General features: G+C 44.6%; 2 protein-coding genes and 2 long non-coding RNA genes across 4 annotated transcripts in view; 3 read left to right on the top strand and 1 right to left on the bottom strand.

Moving 5' to 3' along the window:
- Positions 1-13,695, top strand: part of LOC306968267 (uncharacterized protein) — a gene marked incomplete at its 3' end in the record, with an annotated part of 106,004 nt that extends 92,309 nt beyond the window's left edge. The window contains exon 2 of the mRNA XM_079563609.1: positions 12,690-13,695. Coding sequence (XP_079419735.1) covers positions 12,691-13,695 — 1,005 coding nt within the window. The 5' untranslated portion in view covers position 12,690. The remainder of the gene's footprint in view (positions 1-12,689) is intronic.
- On the top strand, positions 850-23,705 carry LOC306967834. The gene is made up of 3 exons (XR_013793218.1): positions 850-1,107; positions 22,952-23,246; positions 23,684-23,705. It is a non-coding gene; the product is annotated as an uncharacterized lncRNA (long non-coding RNA).
- On the bottom strand, positions 4,135-11,459 carry neurod1 (neuronal differentiation 1). Its single transcript, XM_079563071.1, has 5 exons — positions 11,338-11,459; positions 6,801-7,050; positions 6,466-6,695; positions 5,137-5,345; positions 4,135-4,612 (listed from the first exon to the last, which is right to left on the bottom strand). Exons 2-5 carry the CDS (start codon positions 7,040-7,042, stop codon positions 4,352-4,354), a joined length of 942 nt encoding a protein of 313 aa, XP_079419197.1. The 5' UTR covers positions 7,043-7,050; positions 11,338-11,459; the 3' UTR covers positions 4,135-4,351.
- LOC306967879 lies at positions 5,276-5,637 on the top strand. The gene is made up of 3 exons (XR_013793222.1): positions 5,276-5,384; positions 5,468-5,549; positions 5,612-5,637. It is a non-coding gene; the product is annotated as an uncharacterized lncRNA (long non-coding RNA).
- Positions 23,706-23,964: the final 259 nt, after the last annotated feature.

The following is a 23,964-nucleotide window of genomic DNA, read 5'->3' as shown; positions in this document are numbered from 1 at the left end:
CCTTCTGTGGACCCACCACCTGCAGGAGGAGCCATAAGGATAATGTGGAGCCAGGCTGATGGTCAGAATCACCTGGCAGGAGGATTCACCTATTGTACATGTTTTAGTCGTAGGGGAAACCGGAGTATCAGGAGGAAACATACACAGACGCAGGGAGAACATGCAAACTCCACACAAACCCGGGACCGTGGACCTGTGAAGCACGAGTGCTAACCGCTGCGCCACTGAGTGGGCACGGTAGCACATGTTCCTACACTTATGTTAGCAAACGGATTCACGGACCTGTTTAATGGGTTTCTCTCACTACATGGTCTGAAATAATGAAGCCAGGCCCTATGGTAAAGTATGGCAAAGTAAGAGTGTCTTTCTGAGGTTTCTCCTTCATTAACCTCTTAACCCCCACCTTAACCGAGTGCATTTTCTCCATTTCTCCTTTAGCCACATCTAAAAGGCTACAGCCAATAGGCCTGTGTAACGCCTCATTTGAAAGCTAAGACCTACACAACAGGATCTTTTTCCTCAATTTTTTGTCTCTTTTTCATCACTTTTCTTTTGTTCTTTTGCTTTGTTCCTCATCTGTTACTGTTTTGTGGCTTTTATCGTTGCATTTTCAGCACTTTTTTGTAACCTTTTCATCCTCGTTTTTGTCACACATAATATGTTTAACATCATCACCCCACACTAAGCAGAAACTGAATATGTTTTAACACTTGGATCCGAAGCCACTTTTATACGCTCATTTGATCATTAATTATGTCATTAATTCATTTTTGGATGTTTTTTGTATATTTGAGCTATTTGTGTCAAAATAAATAAACAGGCAGCATGTGCGCCGTATTCAATAATTAAAGGAACAGGCCACAGTTTTTACATACTGAGATATGTTCTTACCTGAGCTTAGACGAGTTGATGCGTACCTGTCTGGTCTTTGTACGTGCCCTCAGTCACGCAAAACGACCAAAGATGTTGTCAGCATTTTGCCTCTCCCCAATGTATTCCTATAGTTCCAAACGGGGGTGAAGTTGGAAGCGACCACGCTCTTCCACGGGCACAAAGACCAGACAGGTACGGATCAACTCGTCTAAGCTCAGGTAAGAACATATCTCAGTATGGAAACACGGTGGCCTGTTGCTTTAATCAAGGTGCACAGAAAGGCTCAAAAGGAGTAAGCTGGAGAATAAAAGTTGTCAACACACTTTCATTCTTTCCGTGACAGCAATTGTTTTGTGTTACAGACGCTGGTTAGCTGCACATACTAAATACATGACTTAACAATGTTGTGTGTCCATACACCATAGAACACAAAATTGAAAACAGACTTTGCATTTCTAATTTATACAAAACAGAACGAGGCAAATCGTGTCTTCAAAAATGTCTTGTCCAGCCAAAAAGTACATTTTTTTAGTATTTATTTACAATTTTTCATCTTCTTTGACTTCTTTAGTTTCTTAATGCCTTTTCTTTGTGAACTGGTTTAACATTTTAAGTCCTCCTCCAAGCTTCTTGAAAAAAGTAGAAAATATCGGCTAAAACGAGATATAAACGAGGATGAAAACGGAAACAAAAAAAATGACAAAAGTGATGAAAAGGCAACAAAAATGCAACCAAAAAGTGACAAAAACAATAACAAAAAACGACCAAAAAAATTATGAAAAAACAACATGAAACCCTTGTTGAGGGGTTATACTGGCCTATAGGCAGCAAGCTCCAGAAGCTTTGAGATTCGGGTTAAGCCGAAATAAGGAGTACCTGGGCGTCCACACAGTAAAGTGAAGATATTACTGCGCGGATGTCGAACTACTCCTGGTATTATTACACCTTACCATATAGTTCCCCTTTTTATCCGCTTAGAAAATCCACATTGTTTAATTTAGTGTAATTATACTTTATAATGCAACACTTTTTGTGTTTACATGACTGAGTGAAGACCAGACAGGTACAAATTCACTCATCTAAGCTCTGGTAAGAACATATCTCAGTATGTGGAAACAGTGGCCTATTGCTTTAAGAGGCTAAAGTTCATCACCATCTCTGTTGCAAAACATTTTTTCAGATATTGTTTGGAAACAATCCATATCTTATTTTATACATTACTGTATGTCACATCTAACTGGGCTTTGAAATCACCTACATGAGGTCAAAGGTTGACAGCTGAACACAGGGGCGGACTGGGACTGAAAAACAGCCCTGGACTCTGACCAGCCTGGCCCAAATTAGCGTAATTGTGACTTCCACAAATACATATTTTAACCACTTACCCCCCGCCTTAACAATAACGAGTGCATTTTCCCCAGTTCGGCTTTTTATTATTGTTTTTTTGACTGGTATTATCAGCAAAAAGAACGGGAAAGGCAATCGTAGAAACAGAAGCAAAATCATTCATATAAATGATAAATAATAATGGTCCCAAAATTGAACCTTGTGGCACACCATGCTCCACGGAATTCCTTTTAGATTCATGTTTTTTTATACTGGGCTTTAACCAAATCTAAAAGCTTCTCGACTGGAGAGCAACAATGTAACGCCTCATTTGAAAGCTAAGACCTACAAAAGTGATGGAAACTTTTCGTCACGTCGCCGCATTTTTGTCCTATTTTTGTTGTTTTAATTATTTTTTCTGTCATTTTTTGTTGTGTTTTTTTGTCCGTGTTTTTCACATGTTTTCATCCTCTTTTTCTCGCTATTTTGATGCTTTTCTTTTTAGCTTTTAGATTTAGGTAAAGCTCGGTTGAGGCGGGACTGGTGGCCCTAGAGCCGGTGGCCCTTCTGTGCTCTTCCAGAATGGACATATGGCCAGTCCGCCCCTGGCTGAACACCTGAACACATCTGGATGGTTCATAATTTGCGATGTTTGAGGCTAAATGCTAATATAGAGTATATTATATATAGAAAATACATTGACCAAACTACAGAATCCTCCCAGAGCCCTGAAACTCCAGCGGAGCAGTGACCAGGCAACAGTCTGCAGGAAAAAAAGAAACCACACACATGTTTGTTTAAATAAAAGTCCTTTATAAACATCTATGTTATAAAATATGACACACAGATTTCTAGAGCAAAGTTATCAAAAGCAAAGTACCTGCACAAAAATACACTTTGACAGAGTTGCATAGTTCCTGTTGACGTTATTGCTGCTGGACACAGACACAGGTCCCGGTCCAGTGTCCAGTGTCCAGAGTATACAGACTAAACTCTACAAAAAACATGCGCCGACCCCGTCCAAAACCCGCCCTCTGACGGTGTCCCAGGACAGCGCTCTATCAACCAGACGGTCAGGTGGAAGGCAAACCCAGGCCAGGACGGACGGGCATGACATGTAGAAGCGACAAACGTTCTCTAGGGTGACCTGATTTCCCAACTTCAAAAACAAAAACGGGACACAATTCGAGAATGTGATCAATGTCTCGATTTGTACTTGGTGATTGATGTCCGCATGGGACAAAAACATCTTAGAGCGAAGTGAAAACGGTAGAACCAAGTTGTGATGATGTCATTTGGAGAATTTGGGAAACGTGGACCAAAAACAAGGGCAAACATTGGTCACAAATGGGGGAAAAAATTAGGAAAAATGTGGAAAGTGTTTTTTTTTTCTGCACTTTTCTCGTCAAAGGAAGTTTCTTGGTTGTTTCATCTCAAATAAATGACACAAATGTAAAAGAAATTCGATGGAAGGAAAAGGTTTCGGAGTCCGAGTACTGTTAAAGTGCTGGAATCAAAAAGCTGTACTGAAGTGTGTTGTTTTGGGAACTGTATCGGCCAAAATATCGGGACAATTGGGACAGAGACAGTGAAACCTGGACAAATCGATAGTTTGGGAGAAATCGAATGGGGCGCGGACAAAGGACTTTTGGGGTGTCCATTTTCCACAATGTAGCAATACCGGATGGTTTATAAGCTGAATTTCCTGATTGTACAGTATGTGCCGAAATAAACTGAACTCAAACCTGGGACGTCTGGTCACCCAAGCGTTGCCTTTGTCCAGAAAGGCATTTTCGATTCACAAGTTCATGAACCCATGTTTTACTGACCTAATCTCGTCATGTGCTTTGCTGTGTATGTTAAGCCCCGCCCCTTTCGAAAGGCTTCAACCGTCTGGGGAAAGCCCTGGATGTGAGAAAAAAGTTGAGCTAAGTCACTATGCTTTTAGTTTGTGTTTTCCTCAGTGAGCAGGAGCGTTTTAGTGACCGCCGATTCTCCACAGCCAATCATGAACCTGCTCTGTGCGTCGGCAGCTCTGGGGCGTTGCAGGGTGTTGTCTTTGATTTCGTAATAGCGATGTTGGAAATGGGTTCAGGTTCTCTCCGACGGGGGAAAGTTCGTCGGTTTTGGGAACAGGCTCGTGGCCACGCCCTCACGAGTCGTGGAAGATGGCGCTCATCTGGGCGTTCATGATTCGCTCGTGTCCGTCGAAGGGCAGGATCCCGTCGGGGTTGGCGCCGCCCCCCGGGCCGTACATGGCCGTGCTGCCGTAGTGCGCGCTGTAGAAGTCCCCGGGCTCGTGCTTGAAGGGCGGGGCGAAGTTGCCGTTGACGCTGAGGGGAGGGCTGAGGGGCCCGTCGAAGCCAGGCTCCAGGAAGGGCTCCATCAGGGGCCCGAACGGCTGGCCTTTGACCTGCAGGAGACACGGGCGTCAGATGGTTAGCTGGAGTTTGATCACAGACTTACAATCTGTTGTTTAGAGGCTATATTGATCTTTTGGCTTTTCAAAGTTTCATTTTTGACATGAGCTGTAAATCATCCCTTTAAGACCCGCCTTCCCTCATTTTAAACTTTGCTGCGTCTCCTGCTCTGCAGATTTAGCTACTATCGGGCTGTAGCTACTGTTATGTTGTAGTGTAGCTCAGCTGGTCGGAAAACAACACCTAAGATCGTACAGCAGGTCAGTCGTTGAGTTTATGATTAAAGTGCATTCGACGCATAAGACGCAATTTATGCTTAACATATGACCCAGTTTTCTTTAGTTTGACAATTTGTGTGATGTTAATAGTTTCTGTTCCTCATTGAAAGCCAAGCCCTTTTACTTTCTTGAAAACATATCGGCCGGGTCTGGGTGAAGCATGACTTCACACCTGCTGTCCCAAACCCGAACTCCCTCAAAATGGCCTCTAACTTCACAACGTCTTTAGCTCTACTGACCTGGTGGAAGATGTGGGGGGGCTCCATGCTGCCGTAGGGGGGGCTGGGCAGTCCGGGGGTCAGGCCGGGGCTCTGGTAGGAGAAGGCCCCGGTGTAGGCAGGCCCCGGGGCCAGGTGCGGGGGCAGCTCGCCGCTCTGCTCCGGGAGGAAGGTGCGCGGGTTCAGCTGCAGACAGCCTGCCACCAGGTTAGTGGTGGGCTGGGACAGATCTGGGGGACAGTGGACAGGTTAGCTGAGGGCTGGGACAGGTTAGCTGAGGGCTGGGACAGACCTGGGGGACAGTGGACAGGTTAGTGGTGGGCTGGGACAGGTTAGCTGAGGGCTGGGACAGACCTGGGGGACAGTGGACAGGTTAGTGGTGGGCTGGGACAGATCTGGGGGACAGTGGACAGGTTAGTGGTGGGCTGGGACAGGTTAGCTGAGGGCTGGGACAGACATGGGGGGCAGTGGACAGGTTAGTGGTGGGCTGGGACAGATCTGGGGGACAGGAGACAGGATTGGAGGGTTGGTGGTTTGAATCCCACAGGTGCACACTGTCATTGTGTCCTTGGGCACCTCACCCATTCATCATGGGTGAGTGGTTGCTTGATGTAAAGCACTTTGAGTGCCTAAAGCAGGTCAGGTAGAAAGGCCTGCTTTTGGTTCTGCTTTTGAGCCTATTTAGACTGCTCCAGTTTGAGTAAAAGTTTCTTTTCTGACCAAACGAGCTAAGAAGAAGCTTCTGTGACTAGAAGCAAAACGTCCTCAACATTACCAAAATAAAAACAGTCCATGATTTATCTTCTCGACGATGGATGCTCCCTCCCTTCACAAACAAACTTCTTTGAAGGTTTTACTGAAGGACAAATGAACGGCAGGAGAATAACCCTGATGATGTGAGGTTTGGAGAATCTGAAGTTCAGTCCTTGAAGGTCATCAACGACAGACAGATAAAATGCTCTCAATAATCTGTACAAAATGGAGGCCAGAAGTAGTTTTTGCTCCACGCTGTGCACAGACACAGAGATAAAGTATCAAAGAGAACGAAGTCATCACATCGGATCTAGTGTTGTAACTGTTCCTGCCGAAGCTACACATTGTTATGTTTAGGCCTAGAGTGTGCCGCTCCTTTACTGGAGTCTCATTGGCTCCGTTTTTGGTACAGATGTTTATAATGTCAATAGGAACAAGGCAAAATCTGAAAAACGTTTACTTATACCATTATATGGTGAACCACTCAAATACACATTCATATAATTCTGTAAATACTGCAGATGTGAAAACAAAAACAGGGCTGGACCCGAGGAGGAAACAAGTTGGGGAAGAATCAAAGGGTGTGATGTAATGCACCTTTGCACAGCGCCTGGACGAAGCTCATGAGGTCCGGGGCCTTCCCGGAGCGCAGGACCTCGCTCAGGGCCCAGATGTAGTTCTTGGCCAGGCGCAGGGTCTCGATCTTGGACAGTTTCTGGGTTTTGGAGTAGCAGGGCACCACCTTCCTCAGGCTCTCCAGCGCGTCGTTCAGGCCGTGCATGCGGTTCCTCTCCCGGGCGTTGGCCTTCATCCGCCGGACCTTAAACCTGTGACCACATCGAGATCAAACATGTTATGTGAAAGGTCATTTCCGTGGCTCTCATTCAGAACTGCTCAGGTGATGGCTGTGGCGGTGTGTGCTGTGTTCATACCTCTGCATCCGTGCCTTGGTCATCTTCTTCTTCTTGGGCCCTCTGCGTTTGGGCCGCTCCTCCCCTCCTCCCGCCTCCTCCTCGTCCTCCTCCTCCTCCTCCTCCTCCTGGTCGTCTTCGCTGTCCGTGTCGTCTCTCTGCTCCTCTCTCTGCTCCTCAGTGAGTTCCTCCATGTGCTCCTCGGGGTTCTCCAGCTCCGGGCTGCACACCTCCTCACACTCGTCCTGCACTGAGCGCGTCATCTTCTCACCTGCACGGGCCACAACACAGGTCAGCCTTTGGTTTGCTTTTGCTGGACTAGCGGTCGCTTTAGCGCGTTTCAGAGTGAGATGCTGCAGGCGAGAACGGACAGAGCCAGGTGTAAAGTCACGGAGTCGGAGCCTGTAAAGTTTAGAGTCTGTAGGAGCGACTAAAGCTTAACAAATGTACATCTTGTATGACCATATTTTGGAGGTGTCCAGCCCTGTGTAAAAAACAGGAACTAAACAAACAAAGGTGATCAAGTAGGCAGTTGTGTCTGGCAGAGAGGCTTATTAAAGAACATTGGTAACAATTTAACAATCATTTAAATTGTGGTTGATTTTTTTTTTATTCATTTATTTTTTTTGAACAGGGACAATGCACATTTATCAACATCTCTGTACATGTGCCATAAATGACTAAAATCTTGTAATATATTTTCTTCTCATATTTATGTCAATAAAATAAAGTTTCGAGTGATTTACATTAAAAAAGTTTCCCTATTCAAAAACACCACAGATCTCCCACAAGTGTAAACAGAGTGTGTGGGGAGGATGTTTCTTTATTCTAGTGTGGGCCACACAGTTCACTTGGGTCTGAGTTCAGTCTTCAGTTTGTTCTGTGTGGGTGTCGCTGTCCAGGGCCGGTGGTGCTGAAACTCCAAAAACACTCTGTAGCTCAGTCAGTGCAGTAATAACATGGCAACAGAGAAAACGTCGCAGAGAAAAGTTTGAACAACATAAAAAAAAAACTCTTCTTTTGTCGAGGAAAATAAATACATGAACATTATTCATCTGTTTTATGGTTCTGTAGGACAAATATTTTAGAATAGGTGTAAAAAAAAAAGTATCATTCATGTATCGGTATCGTTAAAGTACTGAAAGTATCAAGAACGCGGCACGGTGGCGCCGCGGTTAGCGCTCACGCCTCACAGCTAGAAGGTCCCGGGTTCGATTCCCACCTGGACGGGGCCTTTCTGTGTGGAGTTTGCATGTTCTCCCCGTGTCTGCGTAGGTTTCCTCCGGGTACTCCGGTTTACACTACCACTAAAAACATGTACAATAGATTCCCCTCCGGGGCCAGGACTCCCCTGAAAAAGAGATTCTTAATCTCAGTGGGACTATCCTGGTTAAATAAAGGTCAATAATAATTAAAAAAACAAATGTAAAGGTGTCAGGTCTCAACTTATAAAGCGCTTTTCCACCTACATTAGGCACTCAAAGCGCTTTACAGCAAGGATCCACTCACCCATTCATACTCTCATTCATACACCAGTGTACGCAGACACTGTGTTGGAACCAGAGTTGGTCCAGAGGCCACAATACGCACATTGAATGTTATTGTTGACTGTCGGAGATCCCGCACATGCGCACTACAAGGCTCACCTCCTCAATCCTCCACAATCAACACAGCCCACTCAAAACCTTTTTTAAGACAGCCACCGGCAAAACAGTCGTCTCTCAGACCACCAGGATCACGAGCTACTGCACTAATCGGAGTCAGACTGCTGCAAGCGAAAAGCCCATTTCATCCGTGCCATAAACTACAGACACAACGTCATTAAAAAAAGTTTAAGCTTAAACTATAGTCTAAAGTTCCTCTCAATACTTAAGCCTAAACCAGATTAACGATTACATTTAGGCTATTCATTTATTATCATTATCAGCACATAAATATCATTAAAGTTCAGCAAAAGAAGATGAAAGCATCCCCACAATTGGGACAAAATGACCTGTTGTACATTTAGAAAGTGCTCGGTTCAAAAGTCTGATGTGACTGGACCGTCCTCTCTTGAACCACATGAGGAACATCGACTGCGAGGCTTTAGCAAACAACGACGAGGCACTTGATGGTAGTAACTTTTTTGTGTCTGTGCATGTGGAGCAGGTTTGTATTTTCTAACATGAAGTGAGTCATGGCCCGGTCGCTGATTCAGTCTCCTAATCACAGCTGTTGCTTTCTACATGTTCAATCTGATCTTACATCAATGAAATGTTACGCTCCTCTCCTTCCTTCGTTTGTTGGTGTCGCCTACAGGGGCGTGTGTGTTCACTACATTGATTTTATTATATTTAGCCATATTTAGCACGATCTTTTGACCAAAGTTTTTAGCTAATTTATAATGGAGTACAAAGGCCCGTGCTTTCCTTTTGCCCTCCAGTCGGCGCCACGGCTCAGTATCACGTGCTCGTGACATAACTCGTCAACATGCATATAGGAGATGCTTGTTTTTCTATATTGGGTCACACAGTTCACTCGGCTTTGAGTTTTCTTCAGTTATTTCTGTGAGTGTCGCTGTCCAGGGCCGGTGGTGCTGAAACTCTCCGGCGCACACTTCACACATACAATACACTCTACAAACCACTTTGGTCACACTTTCATGACTGACACAGTGCGGTCATAAGACAGACAGAGACAACAGGGCAGATCTGGCAACACAACATTTTTGTTAAACGTTTGAAAACAGAAAAAACTCTTGTGTTCTTGTGTTCACTCATGATCCTCTCGGGGACATTTTGTACCAAATTCCGTAACTCTGTCACAAAGTCTCTTAAACCTTCACCTGGAAGCAAAAAAAAATCCCTAGTCTTCCAATTGTTTAATTCTCGATCAATTTCAGGAAATTATTATTATACACATTATGTTGTTTAAATAAAATGTTTAAATAAATGATGCTGCTTTTTTTTTTTTTTTTATTACCCATTAACTGACAAACAGGCATTTGAGTGATGTCACAGAAGTGTGAGGACCAGATCCACCATATCCACAGGTCAAAACATATGAACTTTCCTAAACCTCAACTCTGCTTAATCCTCTTTGGGACAAACGGAAACGTCATATGTGATGTCGTGGGCGGGTCATATATAATATTTCTGCTGACTAAAATGAGACCAAAAGAAGAGACCAAAATCATCCAAACTTCCAAAGACAGTTTGAAAAAGAGCCTCGTGTCATTTAAAGCAGTGGATCCATGGTTAAATATGATTATAACACATTCAGTTTAGATTTAGTCCACTAAAACTAGATTGAAGAGAATTACTAAATCTTAACTAAACTAAACTAAAACTAAACGCCATTTTCATCAAAAGACAAAAGACTGAAACAAAATGAGACTCTGTTGTTAAAATGAGCACTGGTTGGACTGCGCACACGTACAGGCACATGCACAGATGAAACTGTCCTCTTCAAAGCCTGGGGTCAAACACTTTTCCTCACCCTGAGGTCGATGTTTTAGTGTAAAACTATCAAATCAGATCAGTTTCGACCTGTCTGTAAAGAAACAACCGTCAGCTGTTCATTCCCATTCACTTCCATTTGTTCCCTTTGATTCGTTGAATTCCATTGGCAGTGATCCCGACATGGGGGGGAAGCTTCAGGAAGAACAGAAAGGTCCAATGCTTGTTTATCTATCACACGTTTATTCAAAACATTTGGAGCTACACTGGAAAGAATGCCATCTTATCTTAGAAAAAATGCTTGTATTGTGCTTGAAACAAGACTTTGAACTCTGATTTTGACACGGTTTGGACTCGTCTTGGAATCAGATTGCCAAAGAAACACGCATTCATTCGCTTAAAATAAGAGAAATCAATTTGAATGCTTAAAATCAGACCAAAAAAAAAACTTGAAATGAGACCAGATAGTCAAAATCTGTCGAGTTCCATCTTATTATTTAAAGACGAGTCCAAACCGCGTCAAAGTCAGCATTAAAAGTCTTATTTCAAGCACTTTTGAGTCACTTGGGGAAGATTTCATTTTTTCCGTACTTTTCCTGAATCAGCGCTGATTTATCTTCTAATTTATCTTCTAATACTCTCCTACAGAAGTATTCTCAGTAATAACTACAAGATATTCTCACGAGACGCTGTACGGAAACTTTTTAAATCTAAAGAAATCTATTTGAAACTGTAGCCGTGGATTAGTCACATAAATATGAGGAAAAAATTGGAATTTTTCTTCTTTCGTTTAATGTTTATATACTCAAGACTAAAAACCGAAATAACGGAAAGAGCCTCTGTGTTTTTTGAGATTCAAAACTGTATCAATCAGGCAGGATTGACAGTGTGTTAAGGTGAAGGAGCTGCTTACGTGGCACAAAAGACTCTGAAGGAGGTTTAACTGAATGAAAGCTCTTGTTTTGTGCCAGAGTCTGATTTTTAAAAAAAACCTCTGTGTCTCGAACGTCACTCAGTAAACTTGTAAATCTAAACCCGAGTATCTTTTTTATGATTTTGTTTAAAATAAAAAAAAAGATCTTCATCGCCTCCATCTGAAATGTCCAAAAGTGTGTCTTTACCTGTGTGTGCCGCGGTGCGTTCAGGGTCCTCTCATGTCCGCGCGGTTCAAGTAAATCCCGAGGCTGACCTGACTCCGGGATGCTCCTGCGTGTGTGTGTGTGTGTGGGTGTGGGGGGGCGTGTGAGGGACTTTTATACACATGTAGACTCAAGCCCCACCCCCTTGGCTCCACAGGCCCCTCCCCCTGCCCCCTCCCTCTCTGTGGGCCATATGCTGAGAGTGCGGCGCCATCTGTCACCGAACACGTCCCTGCAGCGCCGCCCGGCAGCCAAAGACCTACTTTAGGAAACTGAAGACCTGAGCGTTCACAACATCTTCTCTTACGAAACCAGCGCTCATCTCGTCGACTGAAATATTTAGTCTTAATTTTAGTCAAAGTGATATTTTTGACGACTAAAATTGGACTAAAACTAAATTAAAAGTTTTCCATGAGATTAAAACTATGACTAAAATGTCCAGATATTTTAGTCGACTAAAATGAGACTAAATAAAAATGAAAAGGAGAGACTAAAATCATCCAAACTTCTATTGAGCGTCTGAAAGAGCCTCAGATCATGTAAATTCTCTGCCAAAGGATCAGCTCTGAGCTTTGTTCATGTGGAGCAGAAACATGAATTAAATATGATTATAATGAATATTATCAATGCAAAGTCGACTAAATTCGTCTTAAATTTTGTCGACTAAAACTACTTGCAATTTTAGTCGACTAAAACTAGACTAAAATTGAAAAGAGTTTTTTGACTAAATCTCGACTAAAATGACATTACATTTTAGTCAAAAGACTAAAACTAAATAAAAATATGTTGTCAAAATGAACACTGTACGAAACACGTCACGCTCAATCCAAACATGACATCGGTTTTGCTGATTCTTTTTTTTTTTTTACCCCTCGGCCAAATGTTGTCCAAGGTTTTTGTCTTTACTCGTTCTGAGAATCAGAATCAGAATGGGTTTTATTGCCATGGTTTGAGAACAGGTTCACAAACTAGAAATTTTCTCAGTGCAAACGTGTAACATATCATATATAACACTGAAAGATAAAAATAAGATTTAAAAAAAACTTCAAACTATAAGGCTATGGGGCATGCATTAAGAAGATTAAAATAAATAAGATCAATGGGTCTGTATTGACCGTAGCCTCCTGCCTGAAGGGAGAGGGGTGAATAGTCCGTGTCCAGGGTGAGAAGGGTCAGCTGTGATCCGACCCACACTCCTCCGGGTCCTGGAGGTGAACAGGTCCTGGAGAGATGGAGCTCGCAGCCAATCACCTTCTCCGCAGCACAATGTACTGCAGTCGATGCTTGTCCTGGTCTGTAGCACTGGGGAACCACACGGTGATGGAGGAGGTGAGGATGGACCACACGGTGATGGAGGAGGTGAGGATGGACCACACGGTGATGGAGGAGGTGAGGATGGACCACACGGTGATGGAGGGGGTGAGGATGAACCACACGGTGATGGAGGGGGTGAGGATGGACCACACGGTGATGGAGGAGGTGAGGATGGACCACACGGTGATGGAGGTGAGGATGGACCACATGGTGATGGAGGAGGTGAGGATGGACCACACGGTGATGGAGGAGGTGAGGATGGACCACACGGTGATGGAGGTGAGGATGGACCACACGGTGATGGAGGAGGTGAGGATGGACCACACGGTGATGGAGGAGGTGAGGATGGACCACATGGTGATGGAGGAGGTGAGGATGGACCACACGGTGATGGAGGAGGTGAGGATGGACCACACGGTGATGGAGGTGAGGATGGACCACACGGTGATGGAGGAGGTGAGGATGGACCACACGGTGATGGAGGAGGTGAGGATGGACCACACGGTGATGGAGGAGGTGAGGATGGACCACACGGTGATGGAGGAGGTGAGGATGGACCACACTGTGATAGAGGAGGTGAGGATGAACCACACGGTGATGGAGGGGGTGAGGATGAACCACACGGTGATGGAGGAGGTGAGGATGAACCACACGGTGATGGAGGAGGTGAGGATGGACCACACGGTGATGGAGGAGGTGAGGATGGACCACACGGTGATGGAGGAGGTGAGGATGGACCACACGGTGATGGAGGAGGTGAGGATGGACCACACGGTGATGGAGGAGGTGAGGATGGACCACACGGTGATGGAGGAGATGAGGATGGACCACACGGTGATGGAGGAGGTGAGGATGGACCACACGGTGATGGAGGAGGTGAGGATGGACCACACGGTGATGGAGGAGGTGAGGATGGACCACACGGTGATGGAGGAGGTGAGGATTGACCACACGGTGATGGAGGAGGAGAGGATGGACCACACGGTGATGGAGGAGGTGAGGATGGACTCGATGATAGCCGTGTAGAACCAGCATCTTGTTCAGCAGCTTCAGTTTCCTCAGCTGCCGCAGGAAGAACGTACTGGGCCTTCTTGATGAAGGAGCTGATGGTTGGCTCCCATTTGAGCTTGTCCTGGGTGATGGTGAAGGAGTCCACGATGGAGATGGGGGTGGGAGAGTCCATCAGGGCGAGGGGGGATGGTGGAGTTGTGTCTTTCCTGAAGTCCATGATCATCTCCGCTGTCTTCTGGGCGTTCAGCTCCAGGTTGATGTGGCTGCACTCACTATACAGACCCGCAATATGCACAATAGTGGACCAGACCTTTTTCCTTGAAGCCCCCCCTGCACATGTTGATAATAACTTTGTTTTAAATGTCTGGTCTATAGGCTGATCCTGTGTGTAAAGCTTCTAAACATGTCCGCGTTACATCATGTTATTCTGTCATTCCCTCATTAAAAACATGCCTGAAGTGTTGCCTTGGCACATTCACGTATTTTTGAGTAATCTGTAAAAACTCTGATGGCGGCCATTTTAGGGATAGGTTTGCCTGAGTCCTCCTGGGAACGCCCCCACCTCCTGGAGACGCCTCCGAGCTTTCGTCACCAGCCGAGTAACCAACCACTGCTCCTCAGCAGAACCCCCTCCCCACTGATGCCACAGACAGCGTGTGGAGGGGGCGTGTCGGAAAGGGTCAGAGGTTCTTAAAGAGACAGAGGCCTATTTCAAGACATTCACTACAGCCATTTTGAGAGAGCAATTTTATACAAGGCAGTTATTCTAATTTACTGCATTTACAGACCAACAGAAGGTTTGGTCATCATTGTAGTGTGATATAGACTGGTGCTATGTGATAGAAAAAAGCATAATACCCCCTCTTTAAGCTTACCCTGTTCTTTTGCTGTTTATTTGTTTCTTTTTCCCCCTTTCCCCTCCTTTCTCTTCCCCTTTCCCCCCTCTTTATTCTGTATATTCTCGTGAAATGCATTAAATGAAGAGGTTTCAGGGCATGTAGTTCCTGACAGCTCCAGGTCTCAGGCCAAGGTGACATGGAGGAACTGGGGCACAAAAGTCAGCACCCCCTCCAGAAGAGCAGGTGCTGAAGCGATCTCCAGAGGGTGTGAGGACATCTCTGAGCAGGATCAACGCACTGAGAGGTCGAGCTGATGAACTCACTGAAGTCTTCTTGACCATTGATTAAAGGAAAGTATAGAAAGTGAGGGAAATGTAAATAATGCAGACAGCAAAGATGGTACATGTGTGTTTATTTCACACATGGACATTGAGCTTCGGCTCCGGTTCAGATGATAAATTCCATATCACCAAATAAAGATCCAGGAGCAAAGAAACGAAACTGGGACAGAGGGCGGTCGGAGCGATGCACAGACAGAGGCAGCAGCTCTCGCTTCAGTCTGAATGACTTCGACCCGCAGAGGCGCTGGACACAGAAACAGACTGATCAGAAACTCACTTTAGAGCAGAAGCTGTGTTCAGAAAGTTCAGAAATAGTTGTGGGAAAGATACGGGCTTTTGGAAAAGTTGCAATGCCGCTCTGATTTTCGTGCTATTTGCTTGGTTTTGTGTTCATGTTTATGATCGCAGCATCGCAAAACCCTGGAGGGACTGGTCTTCTGTCCCGGACAAAGCAGCTGAGCTACAAACGAGTGTGTGTCGATGACAGTTTATGAAAGCGATGTACAGGCGCTTTGCCACGTGAGTCCTCATGATGCACTACCTGTTCTCCATTAAGACTTGTTTTCTTTTTTTTCATTCATCTTTTTTATTTGAGCAGCTGAGTAGATGAAATGACAACAACAAATAACAAGTATGATGCCCAAAAGGAGTAGGAATTAAAGAGCTTGTACAACCAAACTGACATTTGAAAGTGAAAGTTTACAGTCAGTTACCATTATGCTATGGTAAGACTTGTTTTCTTGAGAATCTTGTGTCAGGAGCGATGGTCAGGACATGAAAGAGATGGAGAGCAGGTGTCAGGAGCATGAGGCTGATAAACAGCAAAGCAGCACTTGTGCTCTCGGAACATTCCTCGTACGCCACAGACGGTTTCAGCACGAAAAGGAGGGAGTAGAACAGGTGTCATTCCGACTAAAGGAGGGCGCATTGTCCGACCCTTTGCTGTTAATGCAGCTGTGCGCAGGGCTGGACTGGCCATCGGGAGATTCGGGAGTTTTCCCGGTGGGCCGACGTACTTTTGGGCCGATTGGGTCAGTCAGATCGAGATAAGGCCCGTGATTTCCTTTCACTGGCCCACAATTAGCTGGAAGAGCCATCAGAATCTCTAACATTACTCAGATGCAATTACACAATTCCTCCACTAGAGGGATGTGACGCGTTTTATATCTCTCTGGTGGGATGCTTTTTTGAGTTATGGTTCCCAGATAATCTCGTATAATGAGCAATGGGCCTCTGGGACATAACACTCATGCCCCTCACAGTGTGAATATAAGGGGAAATTGTTCATTGTAACTCCCTCCAGGACCCACAGAACCTTAGACCTCTATTTTTTATACATTTTAGACAAATGTTTGCAAAGAAGTGCATGCTGGGAGTTGTCAGGTGACTCCGTCTTGCCCCTCGTCGTCAGTGTGCGCAGTTTGGAAATCTTCTAGTTTCCATTGAAAGGATTTACAATGTTTGGCCTTTTTGGGTTCTCACTCCACACCTCCTGAACTCCGTGGTGAGTTTTACCATTTCATCTTCAATCTACAGTGGGATCATTTGGTTGGTTTTGAGAAGTTTGTTTGTGTTGCAGTCACGAGAGGAACTTCATTAACGGAACGCACATTTTAAGATTGTAATTTTACAAAAGTTCCTTGAAGTTATAAATGACAAGATTAAAGTGTTGAGTGCTATGAGGCGTTAGCTTGAATTCGGCAGAAACAACATACACCTATTGTCCTCGATTCGTAGCTTATGCTGTTCTAGTTCAAGCCAAGGGCCTATTGTTTTGCTCATCACCTCGACTATTGCATTGAATTTTTTTTTTTTTAGAGAGCCGGTCTTGACCCAAAAGTCCCGGGCCGATTTTTTCTGCCAGTCCAGCCCTGGCTGTGCGTCAGAGGCTCGATCAGCAACAGCAGGAGTCGGGCTGAGTCTGACTCAACGATCATTATTACAGTTATTGGCTGGATTGGATCAATGAGCTGAAGTTCAGCTGTTATAAAGTCAGACTCTGCTCCTGTGGCTCTGAACAGGTAACAGAGGTTATTATCGAGCAGCGACGTGTGCGGGGCAGAACCCAAAGCAGAAGAACAGATCGAGTCCTCCAGCGGCGAGACAAAGTCTGGACAAACAGCAGTAAAAGTTATGTCTTAAGTTAACTCATGAGCTCATTGCCCTTCTCGCAGGTCGTGGGCATCGGCCTGATGATCAGCTCAACTTTAACATGAACCGTGTGAGCAGAGGCGCTGGAGTCAAAGGCAGGTCCAGATCGTCCTCCTCCACCACACAGCACTTCTACAGCTCCCGATGCCACCGCTGCCCTAACCCTGCTGTTCTGTTCACTCACTTGTACGAAAGTTGCATAAAACTTTGAAGCACTGATGTTGCCTCTGAGCAGCAGAGCTGCAGGTGACTTAGTCGGCCCCGCCCACAGGAGCTCAGTGACGCACAGACCCACATTACCGATGAATCCATTAAAAAGTTATGATAAACCTACAATAATGTACTTTTTAAATGAAAGTAGAGACATAGATATTGTTTTGGTACTTAGCTTGTGGTTATCAGAGTAGGACAAATGAGTGAAGGGAGTCGCTGTCCAAGGTGCCGGTGCACATTGTCAGGGCTATCAGGGGAAACATGCAATGGCTTTAATGCATGTGCCTGTATACTGTCCATAAAGATTTACCCATGCTACTCTAGTTAAGGTCAGAAAAGTTGGTCTAAAGATCTCTGTTCAAAGAGTTTAGTGTCTGTCCTCACACCTGTCCACGGCCCTGTCCCTGGGAGACAGTGAAGAGGTTGCCAGGTTGTCCTCGCTGGTTGCCAGGCGACAGAGTACACTGGGGCTAATGTTTAACCGCAGGCAAACAGCAGCTGGACGCGGCACGAAGCACTGCACACTTAAGGCGAGACGCTGCAGGTGAAGAGGGATCACTCTGAAATGTTGGCTGTAGATCACCCGACTCAATATGAGCGGAAATGTAACGCAAGATTAAGCCTGGTTCACACGGGAAGATTATAAAATTGTCGGCAGATTTTCCAAACCTTACAGACCCCATGGGCCTAACAGTTTCGGTCATACAGTGTGTGGTGCAGCCACACGGCAAAATCAACATGTCACACACAAACTGATTTCACTCACAAACATTCTCACACAAAACCTCTCGAGATCAAACGTGACTTCAGAGTAAACAAACATGGTGGACGAAGAAGAGACAGTGGCCATAGGTTTTAGGGTTTTTTTTACTGAAAAAATAAACATCATGCCGTGACAGCTGTTTTATTTGTAAATTCCCCTCCGTGCTTCCCGGTTCTTCTCACGCTCGACTCCTCGCTTTCTGATTGGCTAAACGTCACAGTCAACAGGCTGCAGCCAATGGCCACGGGTTGCTCTGCTTCATGACCATAATGCTAGGGGCCGCCATTGCCAGTAACATCTCCATATAGGGGCAACAGATCCAGCTAGTTTTCCATTAAAAAGCACTGCACAGTGTAAAAAAAATCTTTTTACAGTTCTGTCTGCACGTGTTTGCATGCTGCGGGGCAGATGAGGGTGAGACGTGTGGTGGGGGGTGTGGTACAAAGTTGCCTCGCTGTTTGTGACAGGGGTGCATCCAGTGATGCAATGTGGGAATGCAACCAGGCCGGTCCGGCAAAACGGGATAGCTTAGTGTAACTTTAATATGACTATTAAAATTCAGGTCTGAGTCCATGATTACTCCTACTCCTTCTAACTTGACTTGTGTCAAACTATCTGTTTGATACAGTGACACAGTGAATCTACAGGCCATGTTCACCCACTGTCAGTGAAACATAGACCTGAGTATCATGGACACATTGTTACTGGATATTAATTGATCTAATGGAAGCATGTACAAATTGAACAAGAGGGGCCCCAGAATTGACCCCTGGGGAACCCCACAGGTCAATGCTGTGGGTCTGAGACACAGTTTCCCATCGCGTCATAGTAAATCCGGTCCTCAAGGTAGGATCACTCAAGAGCCTTTCCAGAGGTTTGTGCACAACTGCAGCCTCTGGAGGGTCCTACACCTTGAAGTTCAGGAGACTCCAGAGGCACCAGCAGCTTCAAATACCTGTCTGCTGCTTTGTAGCATCTGTTGTCTTAATCTGATGTATTTGTCTAGCAGAAACCGTCCTCATTGTGCCTTTATCTGCACAAAACCGTGTGCACTCTAAATCAGCCACAAATCTGTTAACAGTACGATGATTAGGGGCTGGAAGCAAGTTCGCCATTTTATACTCACTACTGCCACCTCAGGCCATATGTGTAACTGCACCTTCTATATTAAGCTCGTGCATGACAGCAATTCGGGCCGAAGTGACACATTTTTGAGTGACCGTGCAGGATTTTAGAGGCAGTTGTGGTGAACAGGTCTGAGCTCATTCTACACATTAGGACATGGCTGGAACATGTAGGGGGAGGAAAATACTTAATTTTAACATTTTTAAACTCCTTATAGTCCCTTTAATCTATCAAAGGTTTTCATACAGAAGATCCACAATAACAGACTGTCCACCACTTCTACAGTCATTTATTTTTTTTCATTTATTTAGTATGGACATAGCAATTGCAATTGGACGAACCAGATGCATTGTTTAAAGTGTTAAAGCACATGTGCTATTTTCACACCTGTCCATAGGGGGCTTTATGATCACAAAGATAAAACACATTATTAAACAAGATAAGGCACATTTTACACATGGGATCAACTTTGGCCTGATTTGAGCCTCTGGTAAAGATGTTAGTCTGCAGTTTCAGTGCAGTGGGGAGAGAGCTCCACAGTGTAGCCCCACTGAAGGAGAAGCTGGACTGTCCAAAAGATTTTCTGAACTTTGGGAGCACACAATCCCCGCTAACTGAGGCTCTGGTGGAAGGTCATGGAGAGCCCTGACCCCTGACCCCTCACCATGAGGATCAGTGGTGACACACAGTTGTTCAGACATTTAAAAGTCAATGTCAGTATACTAAAACGTACTAAGTTTTCAAAAGTAAAAAGCTTTTATATGATATCACAATGATGCCTCTCATAGGTTTCTTGACAAATTAATATCTCAATTGCCGGTATATACAGAGAAGTGACTAGTTTCAGAGTGGACACTGATGTTTGTGACCATGCTGTAATGCATGGTCACTGGTGTAAATGTTTTGGTCACTCCTCACCAAAACATTCATATCAGGGGTCAAGGATGAAAGGCCTTGGGACATCAATGTCTTCTGTGTGGCCCAACGCCAAAACACACACGGCATTTAGTCAATAACTAAGAACAGATAGTCTTTAGATTACGACAGTTAATCCTGGGAATGAAAGTGAAGTTCTTCAGGATGAAAGCTGACACTCATTGACAACCAAAAGTTTACAAAAAAATCGGACATTTCAGTTTTATTTTTAGCTCTGGTTTCCATAGTGACATCACACTTTGACACCATGACCTCAGTGTCGCATGGTCTCCCTTATGAGCTCGAAAACACTGAGCGACCCAACCCTCCCCGCTCTCCCCATGCAAATTGTAAGAACTAAGAGCTACAACTCTGAACACTACCCCAGGGCCAGGGGTCTCCGCCCATTTCAGCGCTGACAGGAGCCGCAGTTAAATGAAAACAACTGAAGTTACATGATAGAACTGCAGATATTAACCACATCCTGCCACAAATGATGTTTTTAGCCCCTGCCGAGCACATTTTCTCCAGTTTGGCTTCACCCAAATCTAAAAGCTTCTTGAAAGAAGTGTCAAAATAGCAGCAATATTAGACAATTAGACAAAAAAATACATTTAGATGAGTTTTGTAGGTCTTAGCTTTCAAATGAGTCGTTACACTGGCCTAAAGGCTATGGATTCGGGTAAAGCAGAACTGGAGAAAATGGATTCGGTTAAACCGTACAGGGTTTCAGAGGTTGTTGTGAACAGATCTGGGCTCATTCTACACATCAGGACATGGCTGGAGCATGTTGGGGAGGAAAATACTTGGTTTTAACATGTTTAAACTCCGTATAGTCCCTTTAAGCTAACCAGTGAGTGATACAGACGAGAATCGAGTGAAAAAGCCTCGTCAGTTGTGCGTCTCCACTGTTAGTTGTGTGGTTATGTCTCCCTCTGGTGGACACATAAAGACTAATGTCACAAAAACAGCTGATGAGCTTCACCTTATAGTTACACATGCTAACACACGTGCTAAGTATTTCTTTTTTTTTTTGTAGATGAGTGCTCTGCCCCTCCTAATGGCCACATTTTGATGCAGGACTAAAGCACAGTAATATCAGGATATGAATAGAAATGTCCTTGGCCACTCCCACAACGACCAAAGACCACTTTACCCTAAAGCCACTTGAAACACTAACGTGCAGGGGCTGCCCCTCCCTAAATGTGAACTGAGACCGTCGAAATCCCCCTTTAGTCATAGTTTTACACAAGTGAAGGGGTAATTTAATGACTGCAAAGAATGGCCCTTATAATCATGGAACGGGTAAATGAGAGGATCATATGTGAAGGATCAATGCACAAATGACTGTCCTGCTGATCCACTTTTGCACATGCTACTGGCTTTGCACATGAGCAAACGCTTGGTAAATCAACCCCCAGGGTTTTAAAGCAACACACAATGGGAGTCATTTATCAAAACAATTGTTTGCTGGAAAACAGTAACTATTATTTGAGTGCATGTTGCACCTAATTTACTATTCGACAGTGGGAACCAGATGTTTACATATACTATATATAAAGACACATTTGCATTTTTTTCTCACTGTCAGACATGAAATCAGAATTAACTTTTACATTTTTAGGTCAATGAGAATAGAATGTACACAGTTTTATTTTACTTTTTACATAACCAAAAGTTTACATACATTTCATTCACATTTGGTAGAATTGCCTTTAAACTGTTTAGCTTGAGGCAAACGTTTTGTATTTCCTTCCACAAGCTTCTCACAATAGTTGCAGGAGTTTTGGTCCATTCCTTCAAACAGAACTGGTGTAACTGAGACACATTTGTAGCAACCTTGCGTGCCTATGCCTTCTCAGCTCTGCCCATACATTTTTAGCTGGATTGAGATCAGGACTTAGTGATGACCACTGCAGAACTTTGACTTTGTTTTCCTTAAGCCACTTTGTAACCAGTTTGTCAGTTTGCTTTGAGAATTGTCCATTTGGATCCATCTGCTTTAACTTCCTGGCTGATGTCTTGAGATGTTGCTCCGATATTTCCACATAGAGTTCTTTCTTCATGATGTCATCTATTTTGTGAAGTGCATCAGTCCCTCCCACAGCAAAGCTCTTTTTTTAAATTCTAATTGACCTAAAAAGGGAGCTCAGTTCATCCTTCTGACCCGCCTGGCCCAGCCGGTGGGCCTTCAGGCACCCGTGGTTCAAGTCCTACCTCCCGGGCAGGTCTTTGTCGGTGTCCTCTGGTGTGCCACATGGTTCCATTTAAGGTCCGGTTTTATTTTCGCTTTACACTTTGCCCCTGGGTTCAATCATCTCTCGCCATAACATGTCCCTTCACATGTACGCAGACGATCTACAAATCTACCTCCCGGTTTCGCCAAACTCCCCAGACACACCTCAGTCCATCCACAGGTGTCTGGCTCTCGCAGAACATTTTGTGTTTAAATGAGGGCAAATCTGAACTCTTTCTTTTTGGCGCTCAAAATCCACTCAGCACCACTATCTCTCGTTCCCCCACACCGACTTCACAAACCTAGATGTAAATCTGGATGCAAACCTGGACTTTCGCAAGAACATTAACTCAGTGGTTAAGGCAATTTTTTTCCAGCTTCGCCTTCGTGCAAAAGTGAAGCCTTTCCTCAGCCGCTCCGACCTGGAAAAAACTATTCACGCATTCATCAGCTCACCATTGCATTACTGTAATGCACTGTATATCGGACTCAGTCAGAGCTCCATACACAGACTGCAGCTGCCCGGCTCCTCACCAACTCCTTTACCCCTGCATTGAGTCCCGGTCCCTTTCAGAATCCAGAACAAACTTTTGCTTTTGCAGCTCCATCCAGGGCCTTGCGCCTGGGTATTTGTGTGAGACTCTAACCCCACATGTTCTGCCCAACACCACCTGCTGGAGGTGCCCAGGGCTGCGTCTGAAACCATCAGATTGTAGCCTCTAAGCACCAACACTAGCAACTAACTCCTAAACCTTTCATGGGGTCGACTGTTAGATCTGTGCAGTTAGTGAACTGGAGCTTCAGCAGCATTTTGAACAATCCGTCCGTCCTTAAACAGGGGAAAGGGAAGTGACATCACCAACAGCTGTTTTTCTTCTTCTCTAAAGTTATTGGTGGAGTGCAGGCCAAACAAAAGTGCATGTCGCCCCCTACTGTACAGTGTCCAACAACAACATAGTGTCCAAACAAAAACATTTAAAGCAGTACTAAGTAACTCTTCCCCCTAGAGGCCATAAGCGCAACTGCAGGTGTAGTAGAAAGTTACGATTTTTTAACTTATTGGAGAGTAAATACTACACTGACAGGAAAGGCGAAGGGAGAGAGGGATATTGTACATCCAATTATACAATGGAAATATTTTTTTTCACTCAAACTTTGCTGTAAATACTGTTTAAAGTGACGTTAGCCCGCAGTTAGCTTTGCCCCGTTAGCATGTTAGCTTCTTCTTCGTGATTTCATTAGTGTGTATTGCTTTCTCCAGACCGGTGGCAGTCAAGTTGCAAACATGGTTTTCTGGTCAGAGACACCAGGGAGAGATGAAAGACTCTCCAATCATCCCATAAACACTTGTATTACCCCCACAGGGACTACGAAACGGATTTATTAAGGTAAACACGTTACTTAGTACTGCTTTAAGGAGAAAAAACAAATCCAAATGAGCCATCACATTTCCCTTTAGTGTTATTCAATTTCAACAGCTGTTTCATAAAGCTACATTATGCAAATGATCCATGTGGTTTAAGTTTCAACTAAATGAAAACAAAAGCATTTAATCCGTTTACTGAGTTTCCTCTTTAACACTGACATGTGACTGAGCTGTGGGGACGACAACATGGATTTATCACTTTTATAAAGTTTGGCTTGTGCAGAATCTTAATTTTTATTATTGTTATTTTTATTATTAAATGTGCTCCTGTCAAT

Source organism: Gobius niger (assembly GCF_951799975.1).
Source record: "Gobius niger genome assembly, chromosome: 9".
Classification (NCBI taxonomy): domain Eukaryota; kingdom Metazoa; phylum Chordata; class Actinopteri; order Gobiiformes; family Gobiidae; genus Gobius; species Gobius niger.
This window is presented reverse-complemented; position numbering and strand designations above follow the sequence as displayed.

What these genes read in the sequence shown, in the direction of transcription:
- neurod1 (XM_079563071.1), bottom strand. Translation starts at nt 7,042, where the DNA reads ATGACGCGCTCAGTGCAGGACGAGTGTGAGGAGGTGTGCAGCCCGGAG. An exon ending in ACCAAGGCACGGATGCAGAG is followed by an intron (nt 6,696 to 6,800) that starts GTATGAACACAG and finishes ATGTGGTCACAG; the next exon opens with GTTTAAGGTCCGGCGGATGA. An exon ending in CGTCCAGGCGCTGTGCAAAG is followed by an intron (nt 5,346 to 6,465) that starts GTGCATTACATC and finishes ACTGTCCCCCAG; the next exon opens with ATCTGTCCCAGCCCACCACT.